This window comes from Gadus morhua, chromosome 3 (genome assembly GCF_902167405.1).
Source record: "Gadus morhua chromosome 3, gadMor3.0, whole genome shotgun sequence".
In the NCBI taxonomy this organism is placed as follows: domain Eukaryota; kingdom Metazoa; phylum Chordata; class Actinopteri; order Gadiformes; family Gadidae; genus Gadus; species Gadus morhua.
In genome coordinates, this window is record NC_044050.1 from 3,114,534 (window position 1) to 3,136,600 (window position 22,067).

The 22,067-nt window shown below is 44.1% G+C and overlaps 3 protein-coding genes across 4 annotated transcripts; 1 reads left to right on the forward strand and 2 right to left on the reverse strand.

The window, feature by feature from the left end:
* Positions 1 to 7,749: 7,749 nt before the first annotated feature.
* On the forward strand, positions 7,750 to 9,520 carry LOC115540453 (protein ALP1-like). The gene is made up of 2 exons (XM_030351749.1): positions 7,750 to 8,140; positions 8,488 to 9,520. The coding sequence occupies exons 1-2, from the start codon at positions 7,833 to 7,835 to the stop codon at positions 9,362 to 9,364; spliced, it is 1,185 nt and encodes a 394-aa protein (XP_030207609.1). The 5' UTR covers positions 7,750 to 7,832; the 3' UTR covers positions 9,365 to 9,520.
* A 167-nt stretch (positions 9,521 to 9,687) lies between these two features.
* LOC115540454 (uncharacterized) lies at positions 9,688 to 11,937 on the reverse strand. 2 transcript variants are annotated; one of them, XM_030351751.1, is made up of 3 exons: positions 11,014 to 11,932; positions 9,885 to 10,544; positions 9,688 to 9,776 (listed from the first exon to the last, which is right to left on the reverse strand). In XM_030351751.1, exons 1-3 carry the CDS (start codon positions 11,123 to 11,125, stop codon positions 9,724 to 9,726), a joined length of 825 nt encoding a protein of 274 aa, XP_030207611.1. In that variant the 5' UTR covers positions 11,126 to 11,932; the 3' UTR covers positions 9,688 to 9,723. The 2 variants fall into 2 exon arrangements, with proteins under 2 accessions (XP_030207611.1, XP_030207610.1); XM_030351750.1 differs by lacking the exon at positions 9,688 to 9,776 and having other exon boundaries at positions 9,802 to 10,544; positions 11,014 to 11,937.
* Positions 11,938 to 12,865: 928 nt separating this feature from the next.
* Positions 12,866 to 21,775, reverse strand: ndufs8a (NADH:ubiquinone oxidoreductase core subunit S8a). Its single transcript, XM_030351752.1, has 8 exons — positions 21,620 to 21,775; positions 20,883 to 20,937; positions 20,116 to 20,181; positions 19,337 to 19,426; positions 16,661 to 16,769; positions 16,045 to 16,108; positions 13,546 to 13,674; positions 12,866 to 13,440 (listed from the first exon to the last, which is right to left on the reverse strand). The coding sequence occupies exons 2-8, from the start codon at positions 20,923 to 20,925 to the stop codon at positions 13,309 to 13,311; spliced, it is 633 nt and encodes a 210-aa protein (XP_030207612.1). The 5' UTR covers positions 20,926 to 20,937; positions 21,620 to 21,775; the 3' UTR covers positions 12,866 to 13,308.
* Positions 21,776 to 22,067: the final 292 nt, after the last annotated feature.

Genomic DNA, 22,067 nt, shown 5'->3' on the forward strand with positions numbered 1-22,067 from the left:
GCCACGAAGGCTTCGGGGATAAAACTGGTTTTAGTCACCCCTTAATGAAGCGCTTCCTAAAAGGTGTGAGGAGAGAGAGACCCGTGACGCGCTCTCTCACTCCAAAATGGGATTAACACTGCTGCTGCGCGCACTGGTTAAAGCCCCATTTGAGCCTCTTGACCCGGTGCCCCTCAAGTTTGTGTCAGCCAAGACAGCTTTGCTGCTGGCCCTGATGTCAGCTAAGAGAGTGAGCGACCTGTCTGCACTCTCTGTAGCCCCTTCTTGTCTTAGAATACATGGGGACGGCAGTTCGGCCATATTACGCCCAAACCCGGTTTTGCACCAAACCCGGTTTTGTATTACTAGCTCGTTCAGATCGAGAGTAATAACAGTCAATGGTTTCTCTCACCCTCCTCATCAATCTGAGGAGGAGGCCACAGCCCATCTCTTGTGCCCCGAAAGCGCGCTTGCCTGTTATGTGAAGCGCACGGAGGCTCTGCGCAAATCTCAACAGTTATTTGTGCATTACAGAGAACATTCCCAGGGCCTTCCCCTGACGAAACAACGGCTGTCGCATTGGCTTTGTGATGCTATAACACAGGCTTATGTGTCAGCAAGGGCAGAGCGGCCTGAGACTATCGACCAGAGGAATATCGTCCTCTGTCGCTCTGCAAAGAGGGATGCCTATGGAGGATATCTGCACAGCAGCCTCCTGGGCTTCCCCATGCTCTTTTATTAGGTTTTACCTAAGAGGCATGTCGCGCCTCTCTATAACACACTCAGTTCTAGGTGCTTTGTCAGAGTGAGTGTGATTGTGTGACTATTCCCCTCGCATATTAAACAATGTGAGGAGGAGTCAAATATTCAAGCTGAGAGCTCTTGTGTTCACATTGGACACATTGGAGCTGCGCGTTGATGACGTGCCATTAGACGCATGACGTATGTTATGCTACGTCTGACGCATGATACTAGCGCGTATGTAGCTGTGTTTCTGGTACTGATCGGGACCAATGAGGCATATGCCGTGTTCCAATACCCGTACTATCCGTACTTACTAGCCAAATTTTGAGTACGTAGTACGTTCCAATTCAGATCCGGCGAAAAGAAGTATACTTCAAGGACCCGGATGTTGTACTCAAAACGGGCTAATTGTGAAGTGTGGATCGATGGACACTTTCCATACTCAACGGCAGCCATCTTAGCTACGTAGCGGAAGAGGCGGAGCCAGGCTGAGCGCTCAACTCGAAAAAAAAATGGATACCGAAGGGACAGCGCCTGCAGCTTCTGCACCATACAAATGTAAGTTTTGTCGTGTTACATATTCATATTTATTACATTTTACAATCGCCTCTGAATAGTTTTTTTAGGCAGCTGTTGCGATCGTCATTTCCGTTAAGTGCACCACAGAACATTCGATTTGGAACAGCACTCACATCTGAAAAATTTACGTACTCAGTGAGTACAGATATTATACTTCCTTTAAGTATGCTCATGGAAGTACGGGTATTGGAACACGGCAATAGACTATATCGTGCTTTGCCCTTTAACCCAATAGCGATAGCCTTAAAAGGCGAAGCCTATACGACATAGAACGATAGTTACGTATTGTAACTCTAGATTCTATGAGTATAGGAGCAGCCTTTTAATTGTCGGCCTCATTGTCCTTCAAATAGCTGAAGAAAAGTTGTTTATTGGGAGCAGAACGTCCGCCGGCGCCCTCCTATATGCGGACTTCGTTGAGGCCCGCGGACATCATTGAAGCTGTCACGACCCCACTGGTATCTAGGGAAACCAGCTCTCTGTCTAGGCAGGAGTCGAGACACATAAGTGGTATAACCACAGCTGGTAGGCAACTAGCTTCCGGGGCACGTGTGTAGTGACTCACCTGGGTTCCTGGTGAGCGCTGGTCCTTCTCTCTCTTGCTATGGAGATAGCCCAAGCGTTGGGGTGAACGGTAGCTGTCTCGTTCAGTTATCGTTTTACATACTTAGACAAACACTTGACAAACAAAGACGGTGAAGGGGCGGTCACGTTCCCCCGTTGGACTCCTTAGCTCTGGTGTGTACTGGCATATGGGTGAATGGCTTTACAAAGTCTTATCCTGCTGGGGTGTAAGTAACCACTGGCCACCATGCTGTGTATATCCCCCATCTTGGATCCCCCAGGTGACCACAATCAACCAATCAAGGGAGCCACTCCCACCGTTACCATGACCACCAGTTACCAACCAGCTTAACCTTACCCAACAGTAGGATCGTGACAAAGCCCACGCTGTTGGCGGCGGGGATTACAAATTTTTCACTGCTACGGCTTACGCCAGTGGCGCAAAAAGTGGGTATGCACTATATGCGGCGCATAGGGGCGCCGCACCAGAGGGGGCGCCAAAGCGATGGAATATCGCGATGATCAATAACAGAGGGATGTCACTGATAAGGCGCCCCCCCGCTCCTTCACCTCCCTCCACCCCTCCTCCCCACAGAGCGCTCCAGTGGGCGCCGTGTGGGGAAGAAAAAGATAGGAACTTGTTTGTGGTTATTTTGTTTTACTTCTCTGAAACCCTGAAATCTCTGAAACCCTCACTCTACCCAGTACTCTACCCACCACTGACGCTACGTCATTCGTTACCCCTAGGCCACTAGTTCTATAACGTTTTACGTGTTTCCCAAAACCTTCTTTGCTACGATTCTCTTTTGTATGTTGTTCGTTGGTATGGTTGGTCTGAAGCGCTCATAGAACCTTCGTAGCTCTACCGTAGTGATGTTTCAGCTCCTGACGCTAGTCCCTGCCACTGTACAGTAACCTTCAGAAATCTCTGTTGCGCATGGAACTTCCACATAGAGAGGCGAAGTCACACCCCTTCCGGTAGAGCTCATGGGACCTATGAGATCGAAAAATATGAATGGGTGTCAATGGAGAGAAAATAATTATTTTCTGGTCCCAGTCTTTATATGCCCTGGATTACACATATGTTGTTTTTGGATTTAAAGGATAATTTTTCATGCAAAGAAAACTAAAAATGTTCGTGAAGAAGTTTGATAATTTTAGGTTTTATGTGAGGCCGCTTTGTGAACTACAGCTCTTCGCTGCTCTCGACGCATATGATATACGTCACCACACCCGCATTTGGAACTCGGCACAGAGATGGCACATAGAGATGGCACATAACTAAAACTCTCCACATGCCCCGACTTATAGTGGTTTTCACCTCTTTCTATGCTTTTATCCTTGCCTTGAAAAAAAGTGGTGAAGTGGAGCAGAGAGATCGCCGTCTCATCCCGCTGTTTCTATCTATTCTATTTATTTTTGTATCAGTGTAGGCTATGCTAATATGTTCACCCATGGTTAAATAAATGTTTAGGCCTGCTAGAATGATTTCGAGCAATGGTTTAATCGCAAACACTGCAATATTTTATATAACGCTGTGCATGCACCTGCGCATGAAATGGAAGATCTTACTCTGAGCAATCGATTTCAGCACCATCTTTCTTTACAGCACCTTGTACGAACGACGTAAGGAGTGTTTCCTGAGAAGACTACTAAGAGACCGTTCAGGAACCAAGCCTATAGGTAAACTACTTTGATAAGTCTAAACATAGGAGTCTTCTTAGCGCACTAAGAGTGGACGCTATTTGGAAACCGGGCCCTGTTCAGTTCATCTAGACTAGTCTAGATTGTCTCGCAACATGATGTGGTCTGCTGCTTCCGATCAATAAACTATAGCAGAGTTCTCACCACCAAATGTGATCATGTTTCTGAGAAACGCTAACCACAACTCTCACACTTCTACTCCACAAATGACAATAACAGGGATATGTGAAGCCACAAGACAGAGGCCTGCTCCTCTGCAAAGTCAACATTGTCTGCTCTATGAATGCATTCCACAATCACATACGGTGGTGTTGTTGTCAATTGGTTGAGGTATGATTTACTGTCTGAGTAGAAGTGATTATGATTGTGCTCATGCATGTCAAATCTTTGTTTATTCGTATATGTGGTATAGGCATTTGTTTTCTTTGATTAGACTTTGTTACTTTACTGAAGATTATTGTGAAGGTGTTGTGATTAGTCAGTGCATGGATGAGGGATCCACACATTTTGGAAATATATCTCACGAACCCTGATTCAAAAACAGGAGTTTTTTCGCAAACCGACTCAGGTTTTGTTTTAACTTGTTTACCGGTCATAATAAGGTCTTTATCTTTGAAAAGTCTGCTTTCTCAACCTCTTAGTTGTTGTGTTTATCCACGATAGGAGCCATTTCATATGCTGTAATTGTCCGGAGACATCTAAACCAGCTCCAGACAGACCTCATTAGTAAGATGCCCTCAAGTGGGTGGCCAGCTCAGGCAGCGGTTCACGATGGAGGCTGAAGGAAACGGAAGAGCATAGTGTGGGGACCTTGTCCTACTCAGGAACAGTGAGAAAAGAGGGAACAGCACTCTCAGGAATCTATCGATTACTCTATAGACGATGCATATTGTATTTTCCATTACCTGTCCAAACAGAGATGACACAACATGTTATTTATTTATTTCAACTACTGCTTTTATATATTCCATCAAATACAAAACAATGAAATACATTCATTAAAGGGACTCTTACCTTTGTTGCATTTTTACACTTTTTTTGGATAAGGTTAAATTGGTATTAATAAGGTAATAACACTCTAATATGCAAGACAGACCAACCAGGAGTAAAAACAAACAATTATTTTACTCTCATAATATTTAGTGAAAACTTCAACCAATAAAATTCTTCGGACCGAATGACCTTATTGGCCGACAGACCTGTCTGTTTTCTGCATGGATATATAAGGTTTTCCGTCTGCTTCTTGTGGCGCATTCGGGCCCGCGTCATCAAGGCGCGTCCTCAACTAGAGGGTTTGTTTTGATTCCACGGCAGACAGTAGCGAGTAGCGACCGTAGCGACTGACGATGGCAGACCAAAGTGGTCCACGGCGTACTGAAACTGCACCATTCAGTCCGATTAGGGGACTCGTCTCGGACTCAGACTCACAGAGTTACCCTCCTCTGGAGCCTCAGGAAGACCTCCAGACTGTTGGCCACCAACTGCACCATTCAGTCCGACAAGGGGACCCGATTCGGCCTCAGAAGCCAAGTGGTCCCGCTCCCCTGGATGATTCTCAGGACCTCCAGACCGTTGGCAACCAACCGCACCACTCAGTCCGATTAGGGGACCCGTTTCGGACTCAGACGCGAAGTTGTCCCGCTACTCTGGAGCTCCGGGAAGACCTGACCGTTGGCACCCAACCGCACCACTCAGTCCGATTACGGGACCCATTTCGGACTCAGACGCGACGTTGTCCCGCTACTCTGGAGCTACAGGAAGACCTCCAGACCGTTGGCACCCAACCGCACCACTCAGTCCGATTACGGGACCCATTTCGGACTCAGACGCGACGTTGTCCCGCTACTCTGGAGCTACAGGAAGACCTCCAGACCGTTGGCACCCAACCGCACCACTCAGTCCGATTACGGGACCCATTTCGGACTCAGACGCGACGTTGTCCCGCTACTCTGGAGCTACAGGAAGACCTCCAGACCGTTGGCACCCAACCGCACCATTCAGTCCGATTAGGGGACCCATTTCGGCCTCAGACGCTACGTTGTCCCGCTACTCTGTTTGTAATGCTCATACACCTTTCTTATACTCAGTGGGACCACTGTCCTTCAACATGGGGCCTCAAAACGGTATCACATGAAGCCCATAAAAATTACAGTTAGCCACCTGCTAAATTTCTTGTTTACTAGACCCCTGGTAGATATTATGACCCCTGGGAGTCTAAACATAACCCATGGGAGTCTAAACATAACCCATGGGAGTCTAGAACTTTTGTACTGTAGCGACCCTGGGACAGTTAAATAGTTTGTGTGTTATGTGTTACATTATATTTCGTTGTCCGCTATGCCAGTTGTTCTATGTGCATGTATTGTAATGTTCTTCTTGTCAATCAGCGTGGGGGCGAATCATTAGGTCAGCTGGGGGAGGGCCTTGGAAGAACAGGAGGGTGGGGGCCTGCACGCGAGTGAGACCTTGTTGGGGGTTGCCGGGGTAACCGGGGTTTGTTTTGTGTCGGTTTTCTGCCGTTGGTTACAATGTTACGGGTTTCAGTGACCTGGTTTTGGTTCATTAAAACTACCTTCAACTACTAATGACTCGACATCATTATGTCACCGGCGAGGTCGTTACAGTACTCTAAAAAATAACGCTTAGTTTTGTACTAATAACGCTTGTACTAAATAACGCTTAGGGGGTGGGGCATTGGAGGAAGGCGGGATGATTTGAATGTGCTGTAATTCTCAAATGCAACAAAGGTCAGAGTCCCTTTAAGTAAGCCTTTTGAAGAATTTAAACTTTGCAGAAAGTAAAATGAATCATATTTTTATGTAAAAGCGGGATACTAGCTTCTTGAGGAAGGCAAGGAGTTTGAGGCCAATTCTGTAGGTTTTCTTTTTGTTGTAATGCTCGGAGATGAAGATGTTAGAGATCTTCTTGTTGACTTTGGTGTACTCCACCAGCACTCTGTCCTGGTTGCTCTGAGGTTGAGTGCAGTTGTAGTCCTTCCTCACATAACACGGCAGTTGTTCGGCGTGGGGTGATTGGAGGTTGCCAAGGGTGTAGTAGGCAGTCGTGTTTTTTTTGCCATTTAGGCCGGGCAGCAATTTATCCCTGTTCTCGTAACAGTGAAATCCATATGCTCCGGCTACAGGGTTGCACAGAGACTTCTCATTTTTATCCAGGCACGTCTTAACGTACCACTTCAGCAACGTGAGGCCGTGGTGAGATTGACCAAGACCAAAGCCGGTCTTCTTCAGATCCTTCTCTGAATCCAGGGTTGGTAGCGCTGAGGCCAACACCACAGACAGCAGCAGGGAGGAGAGGAGAATGGTACGCATCTCTGGAGCGTCTGCTATACAAGAAAGGACACTTTCATGATACCAAATAAGCACTGAACACATCACTGGTAGAGATGTACAGATAACTTTATCATAATCACATTGAATGCTAAAGATATATTACTTGCCTCAAAAGTCCACTTTGCTGTTGATTGGTTTGCTGTCACAGAATGAATGTGCCCCAGACTGTCAGGGCTAGTGGTGTAATAGGAAACGTGACAGGAAGTGTTTAGCAGATGACAAGCTCTACGCAGGTTTGCGTGTGGTTTTGATGCTCGGTGATTCCCGCTTCATGGCCATCAACTTATCACCGATGCAACAATTGAAAAGGGTTTAAGGCTCTGATGGGGCCACATTTGTTCTGTTGGAGCGGTGTGGACTTGCATCTCCTCGTTTCCACATACGTACATTCTCGTATGCGATCCAACCGTCTCCGACCGAAAGTCCATTCATTCCTATGTGATTCTCCGTAATGTCCGTTTTTCCTCCGAGACTCCTCCCCTCCGTAAAATTTCTCTCCGGAATGTCCGTAATATACGTTCAAAAAATTGAACTTTCGCCGTCGTTTTACGGAGATTCCGGATGAAAGTTTTGCTAGCTCGCTTGCTTTTGAGTTTGGAAGACAAATTGTGAGTATTTCTGTTTTCAGATCCTCTATACTTCATCATTTTGATATGAAATGGTTATAATGGTTACAGATCAGTTTAATATATCATATGTTTTACATAAATAACGGTCAGATATCTGTTTGATCATTCGTTTGTATGAGTTTAATATAAAATACAGTCGGATTTGATTGTATGTTGATTGTATTACTTGTATAGGCCTAATTTATGGCTATGGATACCCCTAATTATATAATTATAGTCTACTGCTGTGATTTCCCTCAATAATTTTAGCGCTCATTTTTATTTTTGTTAAATAGACTTTGCGATGACACCAACACGAGTGAGAGTGCTCGCCATCGCTTATCTATATTGGCGCAATCGCCAGAGATGGCAGAGACGCAGGGCATCATGCTGGACAAGGCAGTTTTTGGCCAAGCGCTTGGAGTTGGGCGCTTATCACCGGCTGGTCCAGGAGCTGCGACTCGGGGATGGAGATGCTTTTAAAAACTTCTTCCGACTGCCCAAGCTGATGTTCGATTCTGTTCTGTCCGTCGTGGGTCCAAAAATCGCTCGGCAGGATACCACCTACCGCCAGGCGATCTCCCCTGCGGAGCGCCTGGCAATCTGTTTGAGGTAAGCTTATTGATAGGACTATAATTATAATAACTATAATCCTGCTTGCATGTTTTATGTTCGAAATACTTTATATTATTTTATTAAAGAGATATAGGCTACACACACAGACACACACACACTAATATAGCCTACACACACACATACACACACACACAACAGTAATGCCATCAGATGTTGACATTAGTATTTGGTGATATATACAGAAAACAGCACAACTTACAGCTTTGTAAGAGCAAGATGTGTGTGGCATGTCTAAGTATTGATTACATTGTAATCAAAATCGCTACAGCCTTTAATAGTAAATTACCTGTATTGTAACATTATTTTTGTCTTTCTGATTTTAGATACCTGGCAACAGGGGACTCCTACAAGTCCTTGGGGTACAGCTTTCGGGTTGGTGTTTCCACAATCTCACGCATCGTGCCAGAGGTCGCAAATGCCATCTGGGATGGCTTTGTGAGCACTCACATGCAGATGCCAAAAGAGGAGGAATGGAGAGCCATCGCAGAGGAGTTCGAGAAGGAGTGGGACTTTCCCAACTGCATTGGTGCGATAGATGGGAAACACGTCACGATCCGGGCTCCACCCTGCTCAGGTTCCATGTACCACAATTATAAGGGGACCTTCTCGATTGTGTTGCTGGCAGTGGTGGATGCAAACTACTGTTTCCGGATGGTGGACGTCGGTGCCTATGGGAAAGGGAGTGATGGCGGTACCCTGAGAGCATCTGCCTTCGGAAAAGCCCTTCAAGCAGGCACACTCCACATCCCAGCTGACAGAAGCCTTCCTGGTGCTCCCGAGCTTGGTGAGATGCCACACGTGTTTGTGGGGGACGAGGCCTTCCCTCTGCAGAAGCACATCATGAGGCCCTACCCTGGAAACAACCTGACAAGGCAGAAGCGGTTGTTTAACTACCGTCTGTCTCGGGCTCGTCTGGTGGTCGAGTGTGCATTTGGGATCCTTGCATCCAGGTTCCGCATGTACTACCGAGTGATGGGGCAAAATCCTGAGCATGTGGAAGCCTGTGTAAAGGCAACCTGCATCCTCCGCCACCTGCTGAGGTCAACAGAGGCCAAACCTCCATCAAGTGACGAAGCAGTCCTCCTTGGAAGGAGGCAGGCGTCTTGGAACCAACAACTCCACCAAGGAAGTGATGCAGGAGAGGAAGAGGTTCATGACCTACTTCAACAGCGCTGCTGGCGAGGTTTCATGGCAGAATAATGTAGTTTGATACCATCATCTTCATAAAAAAAGGCCCTTTTAAGGGCCACTCACATCAATAAAGAGCAAACTTCCCGTCCCTTAAACCCATATGAATTTGTACAGTATACTTTTCTGAACACGCATCTTCACTGTGTTATGAATAAATATTTGCATAGGTTATGATAGGATATTTTTTTCAGGCTGATAAAGTAAATTATTTGTGGTTTGTCATATAATCTTGTCAGATAATTTGCTCTATGAGTACTTGTAACATTATCTTATTTGCTTTAAAGTGAAAAGAACCAAATCATAAACAATCTTTTTTTATAAACAATGAAGTGATTTTATTTAATTTAAAAAAATAGAACTGTAACATTTTAAATTAAAAGAACAGGAGTCACCAGGTCACAGGAGTTTTTTTCTGAAAAAGCTAAATGACAAAAAGACAGAACAGCCAGGTTATAGCGACAGGTCGATCAAGTCAGGGAAATATTTGCAATAACAATTAACAGGTATATTGTAACCATTGCCCACTTACATTGAAACTCTGCCTCATACATCAGGCGATGTATCTGTAGCTTCAAGAATGCCTTCTTGCTAAGCTCCAGCCGCCGCAGTGATGGCAGGAGGCTGAGCAAGAAATTGTGGTCCTCATCCACGACCGGGATAGTAGGGACACTGGGGCCAGCTGTTCTCTCCAGGGCGAGCATCAGGTTACGCTCAAAGGCTGGCATGGGTGCCTCTGCCCTTCCAGTCCTCCTCTTCCTGCCCGGAGCAACAGCAGAACCTGCAGCCCGACCTGCATTCACTTGCACATTCACCACACTCTCATTCACCACACTCTCATTCTCCACACTCTCATTCGCCACAGTCTCATTCATCACATTCTCAGTCACATTCACAAAATCTTCCATGCTGGAGTTGGTAGCTGCCAAGAAGGCCTCCCGTTCACTCTCATGCACACTCTCAATCTCACTCTCATTCACACTCTCATCCACACCATTCCCACAACTCTCTGGCATGTTGCTGGTCGTCATCCTGGATGCCACGAAGGGGTCTATAAAGGCCATCAGTCCAGCATGGCACCAGGGCCTCCTGTTGCTCGCAGCGCTGCCACTGGCTGTGGTTTCTGATGCCTCCCTCCTCTCCCTCACATATCGATCCCTCAGGTCGCGCCACCTTTTTTTACAGTCTTTTTCTGTGAGAGCACAAGGGAAATAGATATTAAGTTGTTGCCATTTCAAATAATAACTGCAATTTTCAGATAACTCTACATTACAATAAACATTAATGATCCTATGATTTTATATTAAATCATTCAATTTATGCTTGGTCTAAAAGAAAACCTCTGTACTACAGTACAGTATACTACAGTATCAGGTTTGGGTATAGCAACATATTCCATATTATTGGGAAGACAATAAAAAAAGTTTACTTTTCAACATTAAACATTTCAAAGTAATCTGGCCTACCCTATTGTGTTATGCTTGAGTAAATGCAAGGGGTAAAATAGCCTACCTGTCATAATAACACATTTATGAACAATACGGCTGTATTGATTCGGCATTATTAGCTTAAACTAGTTAGCTAACATGAATTGGTCAACCATGCTATCAACGGTAACCCGCTCTTTTTAATCAAATATATTTCACAAAACATGTAATTACCTGGCAGGCCAAACTCTTCACCGATCTCCTTCCAAGCCTGGTTGGTTTTGTTCTTATCGCGGTAGATGTCGATCCTCATATTCCACAGTACCGGTCTCCGAAAAACGGCCATTATCTTCCGTCCGTAAATAAATTCATGTCCGTACGTAAAGCACTAGCGACCCCTTCCGTAAATTTACGGAAGTACGGATACGAAAAACATACGTATGTGGAAACGAGGCCATGGTTTGTGAGGGGTTGAAAATATAATTTACGTTTTGTTTACCCCACCCCCTGAAAAAGTTAAATGGTATACTTAAACTGAAGGATGGGAAATCTTTAAATTACATCTAATTATGTTATCACAGTGAACCCAAATCCTTTATTGGGAAGTTGATTTTCCATGTCTGAGAGAGACACAGAAACTTATAGCGTAAAGCCAGTCTGTGATGCATTTCATACATCGCTCCAAATAACACTGATGCACAACGATGTTTCTGAGAAGAGTATAACAAAGTTGGCCTGAATCGTAACCATGGCGATAACACGCCCCCATCCTTCCATGCCTCTCATCCCAAAACTCATAGTAATTGATGGCGAGCTGAAACAGGGGGTTCAATTTCACTGTAATTGTAATCATGGTGTGCATAAAGCATCAGACAATTGATCCACAAATTCATTGCAATCTGAAGTCATTTCAGATTACAATGGATTTAGTCACCGGTACCCAACACTCCCATCACAGCGACAGTGCAGCCGAATGAGGCTACTGCGCTTCTTTAAAGCAAACTACACAAATCAGAGATAATTCTCAGATATGAAGACTTCGAATAATGAATAAGCAGAGTTTGAGATGATTATTAATTTCATTTTGGACATTTCTGTGTATTTTCGTTCCTGGGTGCTCTTGCCCAATCCCTTCAAAGGGGACCTATACCAACAGGTGTGATTAGCCATTACAAGCCGTTAGACACCTGGTGGTATGATGTCCCCTTTAAATTAATAGCAAAACTAAAACCACTGTAACAGCATGGTTTATACAGAGGTGGCAACTCAAGCACAAGCCACTGACCACAAAATATATATTAAGGGGTCTGGAACTAATTTTTCCCAGGAGGGCTCAGCAAATAATTTCAACTAATATTTTAATATATATATTTTATCTTAAATGGAAATCAGTCAATTTCTTAGGGGCCGCTAGTTTGACACTCATGCTGTTCAGCAGATTGATATTGCCTGCTATGCTGGTCGAGTCTAGATAAATGTTTTACCGACAAATAATCTTACATGATACGGCACTTGGCTGCTGTTTCTGATCACTAAACTTTGGCCAAGTTCAACAAACAAATGGGTTGCGTACAACAATGTTCACACTTCTCTCAGCATTAATATAACAATGTGAATGACACTGGCCTGCTCCTCTGCACATTCACCAGTTCATCGTTTGTCCTAACTCACAGGGGTGTAGCTTTTGGTACTTGGATGAAGAATTATACAAAGCAATATCCAAAACATGAAACGTTAACAGAGGTCCCGCCTTCTCTTACTACTCCACCCATTAAAGAAAGCACTCCCGCCAAAGCCGTTTGAAGGCCCCGCCCTCTCTCACGACTAGCCTATTGAGGACGTTTGTTTGGTCCACTCAGGCCTGTTGCGTGTGCCGATTGGCTGCTCTAACCCACCTACGGAACTCCTAATTAGCCTAGCAACTGTCTGTCAAGCTAAACCACGTTACATATGGACATCGATTTTCTATATGGAGACATTTGGGACTAAATCTTTCCTAACTTTATATAAACTCTTAACATCATTATATAGATACAAACAAAAGGTAGAAAATTCAGACAGGCCAAATCAGAACGCATTGGAAAGGTAAGTTCAAAACAGTTTATTTTCTCATTACATGTCCACAAGTCTTTTTACCCTTTATACAATTCTCCTGAAATAAACCTGCTGAAAACCATGGGTATCGATGCTGCAGAATGAGCCCAGCGAGGGGCCATAAGAACAGTTCATACTTAACTAGCTACATCAAATGGACAACCCCGCCTCCTAACCTAGTTCATAGGCAGTAGACCTTGCCCAAACAAAGTGCATGCTGCACTGCGCCACGCCTTGAAATGATTCACAGGTTGGGTTTAGCAAAAATGTGCGCGAAGCTAGACTGGACTTTTGATGTTTACTTCAATAATTTACGAATGCCTGAATGCAACTGAAGCTCATGTGTCTTAAAGTACAGTATGGACGTTGTCGTGTTTTTGAGAGTGTGCGTGTGTGTGTATATATATATACGAGTGTGTGAGCGTGAGTGTGGCATTATCGATAGAGGTAATCTGCTTGTATGTTGGCTGCAATCTCTGCCTCCCATTTATCTCCGTTGTTGAGCAGCTTCTCCTTGTTGTAAAGCAGCTCTTCGTGGGTCTCAGTGGAGAACTCAAAGTTCGGGCCCTGATTCACGGGGAGGGGGGGGGGAGAATGATAGGGGAAGTTAAGTAACCATTATGATACAGAAACCTGTTTCTGTCTGTCTGTCTGTCTGTGTCTGTCTGTCACCTCGACGATGGCGTCCACGGGGCAGGCCTCCTGACAGAAGCCGCAGTAGATGCACTTGGTCATGTCGATGTCGTAGCGGGTGGTTCTCCGGCTGCCGTCGGCGCGTGGCTCAGCCTCAATGGTGATGGCCTGGTGACACAAACCGCCGGTCAGGGCTCAACACAACAACATCAATACAAGGCCCACCTACAGGGGCAGGGACCAGACCTGCCTCGTTCCTCTGGACCTACAGCGCAGGCCTGGCCAGGAAGCTACAATTAGGTTATGCCCCTTTTCCACCGGCAGGTACGCTTCGGACCCAGTACGCCTCAGCCCAGTAGTGAGGGTGCGGTGTAGCCCAGCTCAGTTACGGCTCGCGCCATTAAAGATTTGTAAATTGAAGATTGTGGTTTTTTTCTGCAGAAGCGGTACCAGACAGAGGATTTTTGTAAATCGCAGGAATTGGGTTTGATTTAGTATTCTAGATATACCAATGCGCTCCTTGGCAGAACCACCGTTTGAAGATGCCTCATGTTGTGGTGGTGCACGTGTCTGTTCTGGTTCTGCACACTAGGGATGAGTCGGTCGTGACCGATTCGTTACAACGAACGAATCCCGAACGTGAACGACAAGAACTGGTTCCCCAAAACAAGAAGAACTGGTTCTTTGATTCTTTTTTTTTTAACATAAACCAAAAATATGGTCACGTAAATAAAATATACAAACGAACAGAGCTTCGTCTCCCCGCGACTTATATTGATTGAGTCTACAACGTTCTCAAAGATTCAGCCAATGAGAGGTAGCAATGGTGTTGCAATGGCACCTGGGTAAACAAATGACAAGGCGGTACCGTCGAATATGCGCGCTTTCTCTGTCTGACGTATCTTGGGTCATACCATTCGACGTGGGGCCACTCATATATCCCCCTACATTTTTTCGAAAATAGACTTGACCTCCATCTGTTTATTGGATTAACGCATTTCCCAATCCCAGGAGTCTTTGCTCCATTCTACGTCAATTTAAGAACAAACAAAGAAATTAAACTGCAACAATGAAGAATTAAATGTAAAGTCAAATAAAATTATAAATGTAAAACCATAAATGAAATATAGAGAGTAAGCAAGTGGTATAAATATTGGTGGGACGTTTGGTTATACTATATAGTATATCTTCTCGATTTTCACGGGGGTTAGAGCCTAGAAGTGGTTTAAATTATGCTCACGGCCGCCTCGCGGTGGGGGGGGGCAGACACCAAATGACGTAATCTGATGTAACGAACGAATCAAAACGAACGAATCAAATAAACGACTCGTTATAGTGAACTGAACTGAAAGAACTAGTTCCCGGAAAATAATCATTTTGCCCATCCCTACTGCACACAGACATATGGTAATGCAGGATAGCCTCACGCCAACAGTCGCTAACTATCAGAAAGCTGCTTTTTAGGATGCAATCCCAGGGTTTGTGTAAGAAGAGCGCCTCCCTTATGACCCAACTCATTCATTATATTAGGCTTCTGGGCCACAGAACCAGCAGGTAACCTGGTTTTTACTCCCTGAGGTCACAGTAGCTTCAAAGATTTGAGGACTTGCTGATGATCCGCACATAGGGTATTATCTTCTCGCATTGAGTGGAGTTGTAATACTAGTTATATTTGGTCTTCCTGAAGGTTTTGGGTTGCAGAGGTTTAAATAAGCTGATTGTGTCAATTGAAGCAAGAGAGCTTTCCGTGCATTGGACCCCTCACTGGTAACCCTCTCACTGGTAACCACCAGTGAGGTGGGGGTCTGGGTCCTTCACCTCACTGGGGTGAAGGACCCACTGAACTGACCCTTCACTGGGTCAGTTGAGTGCAAGTTAAAGGCCATCTTTAGTTTTCTGCCACTGATTTCCAGAAGAGGGCAGCAGACCAGTGCTGTGTTCCAATATCCATACTTCCATGAGTACACTTAAACGTAGTACACTATCCGCACTCACTAAGTGCGCTAATTTCAGATCGAAAACTCCGTGGGGCAGTACCCGGAAATTACGATAACGACTGCCCCCGCGGCTCCCCCCCCGCAATAAACATCCCGACTTGAACGTTGAACTATTTCCGCCTAGCAGCTATAAAAACTACAAAATGACTATTAATGCAGGCTATGTGGGAAATGCGCCGACTTTGGCTCAGCCTGGCTCCGCCCTCTTCCGCTACGTAGCTAAGAGGGCTGCCGTTGAGTACGAAAAGTGTACATCGATCCACCCTTCGCGATTAGACCGTTTTGAGTACACCATCCGGGTCCTTTTAGTACACATATTTTCGAACAGCCTATTGGAACAGCCTACGTACTCAAACTAAGGCTAGTTAGTACGGATATTGGAACACAGCACAGATCTATCGCAATATACACAAGCGTGTTGATAGTAATATACATACACAGACATGTTGATAGTAATATACACAAACAGACATTTTGATACACAAAAACGTGTTGATAGTTATATACACACACGGACATGTTGATAGAAATGTACACACACCTGGGCAGGGCAGATGGCCTCACACAACTTGCAGGCAATGCAGCGCTCCTCTCCAGAAGGATACCTTGAAAATCACAAAAACAATGAGTTACAACCCACACACCTGCTGGTCGGTGGACCGGCCCGGGCGAGCCACCGTCCGTTTAACGGCTTTTGTTCAAATCAAAATCAAAAATAGGTCAGTCATCCAGTTCAGACCCTGAGGGGCCTGCTCCATGTTCTCTACTGATCACTCTAAAGCGGTTCTCTACTGATCACTCTAAAACTGTTCTCTACTGATCACTCTACCTACAAAAAAAACTGATATTATTAGTCATCAATAGTATAATAATGACCCGTTAGTAAAAGTATTTTTTTTTATTATTATTATCTTCATCATCATCATCATCATTATTTTGCTTTGAATAAAATCAGGGGCTTTTGTCTTGTCCACTGTACCGTATTTCAATCTGTCCGGAAAATGCCATGCTGGGAACCGTTACACCCCTCGTTCACACAGTTCATCTGTTCTCTCCCATGTACACTACTACCTAAATACCTACTATTCATAATCCATGAAGCATACTTTTGACTCAGACACCAGATAAACACTCAATGAACCTCAGGCTGGCAGTACCTGCGGAGGGCGTGCTCCCCTCTGAAGCGTGGAGAGAGGGGTCCCTTCTCAAAGGGGTAGTTGATGGTGGCAGGCTCCCTGAAGAGGTAGCTCATCGTCATGCCCAGCCCTGGCCAGTAGAAGGGGTCAAAACACAACGAGCTGTGATGCAGCAGAACACCATGCCTGCTGTTCAAAGATCGACCGCAGTTTCGTCCCCGCCTCAACATCTGGCAGTGTTGAGGTATAGTTATGCAATATATTTTATGCTGATTAATGGGATCGTTATATCGCTATTATTCCAATAATCTACTTGATAACCATTAACTACAGCCAAAATGGGAGGTCGATTTTTGTGGCACTGGTTTTATACTTCGTTCCAGCAACATTCAGTGTGTAGTACGGGGCTCCCTCTGGAAACGGCCTGGAGGAGGGGGGCTCATGCGTGGCAGGGCAGATGGCTGCAGAGACAGCCATGTGGGTGCACTACCGTCAACCCATTTATAATATGTATAATACAATTATGTAGTATGAAGACTAGCAGATATATACAACAACAGCCGATAACATCTAAAGGCCCATACAGACCAATCCGACTGCCGATTTTTGGCAGAAAAGGCAGTCGGACCGATCAGCCTCCATAACAGCAGGCGAAGCGAATATTCAAACCTGTTATGGGCAGGCCAAGAGGGAGAGACGTCGGAGAACCTGACGAAGTCTATTCATAATATTGTAATGACCACGGTAGAGGCAGTGACGAATACTCATACTTATAGTATGCATTTTTTAGTACGCCACAAATATAGCGCGTCGGAATGCTCAGTACGCATTGTGTAGTACGGAAAACGTTAAAGAATGCGTACTACCGCCACAGTATACAACGGTAGGTCACTACGCTATCCCACAATGCAACCGGAGTCTAGTAACGAACAAAGAAGAAATGGCTGACCCGACACTACCAACAGCGGCTTAGAAAGACGTTGTAGAAAGCGGCGAAAAAAAGAGACATTAAAAAAGTAAAGTAAGTAATTAAGTAAAAAGAGACATTTTTAATTTAATAGCAACGATGACAAGACGGAAAACAGGTAACTTATCAAGGTAATTTTGCCGGCATCTGAGGGGAGATACGTCATCTCCAAACATCCGGTGGAGTTTCAGAGGTGTTCTACGCATAGCCGTAGACCGTACTACACTGTCAAGTGTAGTACGGTCAAGTAGTAGACACTGAACAGAAATAGTATGTACTAAGTATTCGGATTCAGCCCAGGTCTTACTGAAGGCATTTAATGGTCAAAATATTATTAATAAATATTTGAATATATTTGAATATTAATATTAATAAACGAACGAACTTCAAATATGATTTTTGGGCAAGTCAAAGCCCTACTGCACAATAAGTGCATCCTTCTCCGATATTTCCCACCACCATCCTCGGGTCGGGTCGGGCCTTTGATCTAGCGTTTTTATTTTTATTTTTATCATTGGTTTATTGGCCTAATCTGAGGAGAAATCTATGCCATAAACAGTCTTCCGTTGCTAAGCGACGTCACCGTCTTTGCGGACAATTTATAATTATTGCTCTGCTGATCAACACTACGAATGCTGGTAACGAATAAATTGTAAAAAGGCACACCATGTGAAGTTATTTTTTTAGTTTTGGCAAGTAGCCGTGTAATAAGCGGGATCATGTAGGCCTATAGAACGTCGCCGGTCATTATAGAAAATAAGCCCCTTCAGGGCGAATTTCGCCCCTTCAGGGCGAATTTTCTGGGCCCGCTCTAAACTCTAACATGCGCATGCGCATCCAATATTTAACCTTCAGTCGACGCGACGGCAAGGGCTGTGATTGCTCCCCTAACAAAATCATTTCCGGAATCCCTTTTCTTTACTTCGAAGGCTCGAGGGGTCTCAGTCAGTCAGATTACGGAATATTGACACCTGCACGCGCGCACCGATCGGCGCACCGATCGACGCCCCCCCAAAAGAAAACCTCTTCGGATCTGCACGAACCACACAGGTCCCCAAAATGTACGATACAAAAGCGACTTGCGCCAAAAAGCGCGCCGTTTGCATGTCTGATATATATAGTAACGCAGTGACTTTGATGAGTAACTTAAATCTGATTATTCGTTTGGAAATAGTATTGCATTAGATTACTCGTTACTGTTACGTGTTACACGTTACGTTACTGAAACTTATTTACTCGTCCTCTTTTATGTATTCATTTAGTGTATTCTGTTTTTCAGTAAGACCGCATACATTGTCAGCTTTGGACTATCTTATGTTTAGTAAACGTTTTATTTTATTATCATGTTGGGTTGGATTTTTTTATGGAATTATTACTGCTCGTTTTTAATGTAATTAATGTCATTATTACTGTTTGTTGTCAAATATGTTGTACGTTGCCTTGGAGAAAGGCGTCTGCCAAAGTAAATTAAAGTAAGAAACAGCTGAAGATAGTTCTGAAAATCTATGCACAGTAAATGCTGGGAATCAAATGTCTGCAAAGAATAACACGATAAAAGCAAACAATTAAAAATAGACAAATCTAGAAATGAAATCCCACTGCATGAGGGGTTAGGATTGGGGCACAGATTAGAAGTACTGAAATAGCAGGCAGGTTGTTCTTCATTTACATTTAGGGCATCTGGCAGACACTTTTATCTAAACCGACTTAGAATAAGTCCATTTACTGACCTCTGAACAGCTCTGTCCACAGCAGAGTCTGAGCGGCCCGGTCTGTGATGGCCTTCATGTCCAGGGAAGCCTCCTGGGCATTCACATACTCTGTAACAAAATGGGGAAATCTATTACACAAAGGGGAACTCTGTAACACAAAGGGGAACTCTGTAACACAAAGGGGAACTCTGTAACACAAAGGGGAACTCTGTAACACAAAGAGGAACCCAGTTACACAAAGGGGAACCCTGTTACACAAAGGGGAACCCTGTAACACAAAGGGGAACTCTGTAACACAAAGGGGAACTCTGTAACACAAAGGGGAACTCTGTAACACAAAGGGGAACCCTGTTGCACAAAGGGGAACCCCGTTACACAAAGGGGAACCCTGTTACACAAAGGGGAACCCTGTTACACAAAGGGGAACTCTGTAACACAAAGGGGAAATCTGTAACACAAAGGGGAACCCTGAAACACAAATGGGAACTCTTATGATGGCTGCCGAGTAGCCTTGGGCCTCACTGGAGACGGTCTGCAGTTTGTGTTCAATTGTGAATTTGTTGATTGTGCTTAACCGCTTTGTTCGCGTCTTGTTTGCATGTAATTCATTTTATATGTGTGACAGGGGATCATCTGATGTAAAATGAATTTGAAGGGATTTTGCACAATTTCTTTTGACAGACAAATATATAGAAATCGTGTGGTTGTGATGCAAATAAGATTTGTATTTTACAGTGTTACACTGCATGAAAGCTCACTGTGAATGAATTGGTGTGTTTTGTCAAAGTGGTACTTACTAAAACTCTCTCTCTGCCCGGACACACTGAAGCACCTAACTAGACTCTGGCCAGTCACAAACGACCCTGAAAGAAAAACACATGATCGTCATCATCATCATACAGAAAAGGGCAAATCTTCATACATTTCCAGTTAGAAACAGAAGAAAAGTGACAGGGTAGGCTCTGTAGTTGATTCATTGCCACAGCTACAAAGATGGTTGAGAAAATAATAATTAGACCCCATAAGAAGAGCAAATGGAAAGATGCAAATGTGAACATTTCTAATTGTGCTATTCCACTGCAAAGTAACACGGTATAAATCACACTCTCATCCCAATAGATAACACATGAGCAAGGGAATACGGATACTTGGAACAATAAGACAATGACAGAGAATTCACTAATTAAATGCAGTGTTGCTGAGCTACACCAGCATGATTTGTATACTGCTACTTGCTATAAATACAAATCATTATTGTACGTAAGTAGGTTTCTAATGGTCATTTGGATGTAAAACAGATGGTATAGATTTCTACATGTTGTATACATACAGTACATGTATGTATGTATGTATGTATGTATGTATGTATGTATGTATGTATGTATGTATGTATGTATGTATGTATGTATGTATGTATAGGCATGCATGCATGTAGAGGGCAAACAAGTAATGAGTACGTGTATAACTCGACATTTAGCCTTTTAGAAGGACTTAGATTAAAGGTGACCATGTGAATAAGGCAAGACAGTAGCGGTGTCTGAATCCATGGCTGTTGAAACCATACCTTGCCTGGAGGTGGAGTACAGCAAACGCAGAGTTGCAGCCATCACGTTTAAACGCTGAAGCGAAAATCAAATGAGTCAGGAGAGAAGAACACAAAATAAACGCAACTACTTGTGACTATTTCACATAAGAGTCCACTTCAAAGTGGATTGTACAACAACAACAACACTACTACAGCTGAGCCGATTTGCGCCCCCACGCATGCGCGATGAGGCAGCACCCCCTGCTGGTTTGTTCGCAGGCCCGTTTGAAGGGCAGTGGTTTGGTTCTGGATGTTCATCAACGCTTCATGTGATGAATGTCGCGACTAAACTGGTTCACTCAACAGCACCGTTGAGTGAATAGATCTCATTTGACGACCAGTTCCGGACTGTAAACTTGAGCTAGCAACAATATTATTAATATCCACAGCCAAATCACATCAAGACATTTGTTCTTCAGCTTCGTTAGCTTGTTAGCAGTGCTAATCTGCTGACCAGGTGCAGAAAGTGATCTTCAAAAAGCTTTCATGGACAGAGTAGAAGTCCTCAGACGCAGAGACGCAGAGCTCCAGTACAGGATTAGTAACTCGAAGTCCACAACATCTCAAGGACGAGATGGGAGGTTAAGGGACGTCTGCCATTAACAATCATCAACTTGGACCTGTACACATTTTTATTAATTGTTTAAGTTTCGCCTGACGAAAACACCTACGTTTTTAAGACTGTAATAAGACATTTGAGAACATAATATGCTTACCGAACTGTCGCTATTTGGCCTTCTTAACCAGAACAGCAGACGATTCTAGCGCTGTGCAGGAAGTGACGACAGACGTGTTCGGTCAGCTCACCGGAAACGACGTTATTCTTCTTCTTCTTGTTTAATGGCGTATCATAGCTTTTCACTATATACCGCCACCTGCTGGACTACTACACAGTGTGTAACAAGGAAGTTGGAAATGATACTTTAAATCATAAAAATAAATTCTGAGAAAAAACATACAAACAAACGAAACAAAACGAAATAAATAAATTAACAAAATAAATAAAAGAATAATAATTAAAAAAAATCTATATATATTTATTTATGGTTAAATTATTCTAATTAGTTCAGTAAATACATAACAAAATACCTGCTTCTTTGTCCCTCCATTCCTTGCTCCTGTAAAATATTGTGAATATCTTTTTCTTCATCCAGTTCTTTCAAT